The sequence below is a fragment of the Haliotis rufescens genome, unplaced genomic scaffold (assembly GCF_023055435.1).
Source record: "Haliotis rufescens isolate VD_foot unplaced genomic scaffold, xgHalRufe1.0.p SCAF_12, whole genome shotgun sequence".
In the NCBI taxonomy this organism is placed as follows: Eukaryota; Metazoa; Mollusca; class Gastropoda; order Lepetellida; family Haliotidae; genus Haliotis; species Haliotis rufescens.
This window is the reverse complement of record NW_025963802.1, coordinates 22,983,231-22,988,250: the sequence shown is the minus strand read 5'-3', so window position 1 is coordinate 22,988,250 and position 5,020 is coordinate 22,983,231. Positions and strand designations below refer to the sequence as shown.

General features: G+C 39.2%; 1 protein-coding gene across 1 annotated transcript; it reads left to right on the top strand.

Annotated features, from left to right (window-relative positions):
• The first annotated feature begins 3,337 nt into the window (after positions 1–3,337).
• LOC124111689 lies at positions 3,338–4,520 on the top strand. Its single transcript, XM_046471446.1, has one exon. The coding sequence runs from the start codon at positions 3,338–3,340 to the stop codon at positions 4,421–4,423; it is 1,086 nt and encodes a 361-aa protein (XP_046327402.1). The 3' UTR covers positions 4,424–4,520.
• The last annotated feature ends 500 nt before the right edge of the window (positions 4,521–5,020 follow it).

Genomic DNA, 5,020 nt, shown 5'->3' with positions numbered 1-5,020 from the left:
TCGACTTTTTGTACATGATTAACATCTACATACACTGCAGACAGAGAGTCACGTGTCTGTATAGCTTCGACTTTTTTTACATGATTAACATCTACATACACTGCAGACAGAGAGTCACGTGTCTGTATAGCTTGAACTTTTTACACATGTATAACATCTAAATACACTGAAGACAAAGAGTCACGTGTCTGTAAAGATTGGACTTTTTGTACATGTATAACATCTACATACACTGCAGACAGAGAGTCACGTGTCTGTATAGCTTGGACTTTTTGTACATGTATAACATCTACATACACTGCAGACAGAGAGTCACGTGCCTGTATAACTTAGACTTTTTGTACATGATTAACATCCACTTACACTGAAGACAAAGAGTCACGTGTCTGTATAGCTTTGACTTTTTGTACATGTATAATATCTACAAACACTGAAGACAATGAGACACGTGTCTGTATGGATTGGACTTTTTGTACATGATTAACATCTAAATACACAGAAGACAATGAGTCACGTGTCTGTATAGATTGGACTTCTTGTACATGATTAACATCTACATACACTGAAGACAATGAGTCACGTGTCTGTATATCTTGGACTTTATGTAAATGTATAACATCTACATACACTGCAGACAGAGAGTCACGTGTCTGTATATCTTGAAAGTTTTTACAGATGTATTACATCTACATACACTGAAGACAAAGAGTCACGTGTCTGTATAGCTTGAACATTTTACACATGTATAACTTCTACATACACTTCAGACAAAGAGTCACGTGTCTGTATATCTTGAACTTTTTGTAAATGATCAACATCTACATACACTTAAGACAAAGAGTCACGTGTCTGTATAGATTGGACTTCTTGTACATGATTAACATCTACATACACTGCAGACAGAGAGTCACGTGTCTGTATAGCTTGGACTTTATGTACATGTACAACATCTACATACACTGCAGACAGAGAGTCACGTGTCTGTATATCTTGGACTTTTTACACATGTATAACATCTACATACACTGAAGACAAAGAGTCACGTGTCTGTATAGCTTGAACTTTTTACACATGTATAACATCTACATACACTGAAGACAAAGAGTCACGTGTTTGTATAGCTTGAACTTTTTACACATGTATAACATCTAAATACACTGAAGACAAAGAGTCACGTGTCTGTAAAGATTGGACTTTTTGTACATGTATAACATCTACATACACTGCAGACAAAGAGTCACGTGTCTGTATATCTTGAACTTTTTACACATGTATAACATCTACATACACTGAAGACAAAGAGTCACGTGTCTGTAAAGTTTGAACTTTTTACACATGTATAACATCTACATACATTTAAGACAAAGAGTCACGTGTCTGTATAGCTTGGACTTTTTGTACATGGTTAACATTTACATACACTGCAGACAAAGAGTCACATGTCTGTATATCTTGGACTTCTTGTACATGATTAACATTTACATACACTGAAGACAAAGAGTCACGTGTCTGTATAGCTTGGACTTTTTGTACATGTATAACATCTACATACACTGCAGACAAAGAGTCACGTGTCTGTATATCTTGGACTTCTTGTACATGATTAACATCTACATACACTGAAGACAAAGAGTCACGTGTCTGTATAGCTTGGACTTTTTGTACATGGTTAACATTTACATACACTGCAGACAAAGAGTCACATGTCTGTATATCTTGGACTTCTTGTACATGATTAACATTTACATACACTGAAGGCAAAGAGTCACGTGTCTGTATATCTTGGACTTCTTGTACATGATTAACATCTACATACACTGAAGGCAAAGAGTCACGTGTCTGTATATCCTGGACTTCTTGTACATGATTAACATCTACATACACTGAAGGCAAAGAGTCACGTGTCTGTATATCTTGGACTTCTTGTACATGATTAACATCTACATACACTGAAGACGCACATTGAACAAAGGGTGTAAAACAGAGCTACTTTAATAAAACTTGGGATACATGAGCGTTAGGTCGACTGAGTTCACCTCACTGAAATATGTCCTACTGGTACAGAAATAATGCCCGGTTGACATGAGACAAAGGTCATCTGTCACACATCTCGCCGTGACTGCCCAATAAGGGCGAGAAGATCGGTCACTCATCGTGTATGTTTATTTATTGGTGTCACAAGAAAGAGATGGGATGATATATGAATCCCTTGCCTGCAACACGTTTCAATATTAATCTGAATATGATTGAGAGTAAATTCGGGAATCAATGATAGATTTGTGTGTTCAGTCATGTTTCGAAGATGTCGAGATGGTTGCTTTAACAAGCTAAGTGGTGGTAGTGCATGAAACAAATTCACTGTGGTCAGATGTGGAAGACATTTCTAGAGAACATGTCATTCATTCGTTTCAGGGCAAATCCACGGGACCTAAATTACGTTGCTGTCCGTAACAGCAGTTTACAGCCCAAACCCAAGATTGCGTCGTTGTTTTTAGTATTGTCCAACCTGTTTTAAATAACAATAATGTGACATGTTATTGGTGACTGGTTCTTTTGCTGTCCTTTTTTGACAGGAATGTACATACTATCAAGACATAAAGCGTGTACACCTGCTCTAGACACAAAAAGCTAAAATACTGCCTCCTGCCAATGTGACATTTAAACTCACTCACTTCAGGGCAAATGACAATTTTGATTGCAGTCTTATTTGTCATAATCTACAGATAGATATATATATATATAGTAAGTGTTTCTAAAAGGGAGTTGATATTGTTTCTAGGTTTCATTTCCGAACAGGTAACATTTTAAAGAAATATGTTTTAGTTACAAATATATATTTTCCAACGTTTATATTAATATACACGTTGCAATAAAGTTTGTTTCTTATAAATTGACACAGCTGCGGTTCTGCTGTTTCTCCTACTCGTTGCTTTGATGCATATTCTTTTGATTGGTGACATTTATTATGTCATTATACGTTTATGATTAAAGCGTAATGATTTAGTAGACCAAACAATGATTGGCCGGTGTTTTAATATCTCATTATCCCCGGGGCAGTCGCGGCCAACCTGGTGTGACGTAACAATCAGGGAAGTTCACACGGCCCTTTACAATCTCACATTCAGTTGAGGAAGTGATTGTGATAAATTCAGTAACTCATATGTTACCTTTATCAATAGAATGTCAGCATCCATTGTGACATAATCTGTCTCCTGCCCCTTGATTGGAGGAAGAGTCACACCCTCGTAATAACAAATATTCGAGTTCAAGTATGTAAAGTACCCTGGTCATAATCAACCATCACTTGTCTTTCACATTTCTCAATCAGTTAATCAACATGTTTGGAAGAACATTGTCCCGTTGTGTTGCCACCGTGCTTGTTTCCATGGCAACGGCTCAAAGTCAACAAGGGATGTCCCCGTGTCAAAATAACTTTGTTCAAAACCTCAACACCTGTGTTCAAAATAGTCAGATGGACTTTAATAACTTTTTATACTTGTTGACAAACGGGACAAACGGACAAGCACCCGACAGTCCCAACACGTTCAGACAAGATGCTTGTAGCAAGCAGGAGGCGTTGCTTCAGTGCGGTGTGGAATTCATGAGGACATTGATCAACTCTACGATGTGTGCCCCGAGCCAAACACAACAGGATCAGAGACCCCTCATCGACAGACAGTTCCGTTCCCTCTTCGGATCTCTGGACGCGATGTGCGCACACCCATGTCGCCGAACTCTCACGGAGGATCTACGTCAGTGTTATGTTGACGCCAACCTTGACCCCACCCTCTTCCTCTCCAACTCCACCATGGGCCGCGGCGCCATCATCGGGACCACAGCGGATCAGGCCGACACCTTCTGTAAGAACAAAGACTATCTCGTGACATGCATGAAACAGAACAGAGACGACTGTCCTGAATCTCCCATGATTCTCCGCGCCATCGGCCTTGACATTGAATCTATGGACAAAGGTGTTGGAGTACTGTGCGCTCACCCTGACGTGTACCTCAACGGAATCGACTGTTTCGCGGAACCCACAGACGCTGTTGTGTCGTGTCAGCAGACAATGAACCAGAAGACCATTGAGTTGATGATGTCGGCAGAACAACAGAACCTCCAGGAGGACCAGTTCTTCAACAGATTCTGTGACGTCCGTCTGGAGCACGTCAGCTGTGATCTGGAAGCCTGGAGCAAAAAGAACCACAAGTCTTGTTCGGATGCCGTCATTGGTTTGAGGACGGAGTTGGAGTGTGGTCTTCTTCCAGACAACTGTGGTACAACTCACAAACAGACCATTGACAAGGTCTGTAACCATGAAAACTTTAAGAAGGACATAAGACCTTTTAATAGCGCTCCCACAGTTTCAGCAACAGTGAGAACAATGTCAAGTTTGACACTACTCTTTCTGTTCCATTTTCTGTGACTCAAAGCTTCACCCAAATGTAGATATTCAATGTACATTTGCATTATATTTGTTTATCTTACGCATTTAGCTGTTTTTAGCGTCATTTTGTTGTACAAGATGAGAAATTTAATAAATTATGCTTAACATTCGTCAATATTTGCCAACTATGGAGTTTACACACAGTAAACAGGAGAAACCCGGAGGACAAAGTAGGCGCGTATAAACCTTGTACTGACAATAGTCTAACGCTGATCATGTTCAAGTAATTATTCAGCAATGTATGAACTGGTAAATGAAAATGTGAGTGCTGCTGCTGTCAAATTATCGGAGTTGTTCCATCTTGCTTGATCGCATTTTGAAAGACCGAAAAAGCAAGAAATAATAATTGCAATTTTGATAAAAACAGCCTATATGGTTGGACAACGAAGGCAGAGAATTAAGAGGGGTGAGCTTCCGAGTAATACCAGAACTATTCACGAGTTTCATAAAATTGGTATTTTACGGGAGCGACTTTAGTATTTTATTTATTACTTGCCGTTTATAACCTTCATAGAATTTCATGGTCGTGTTTGAATAGGCCGACATCTACGCGATCTACAGCATAATCCAATTGAG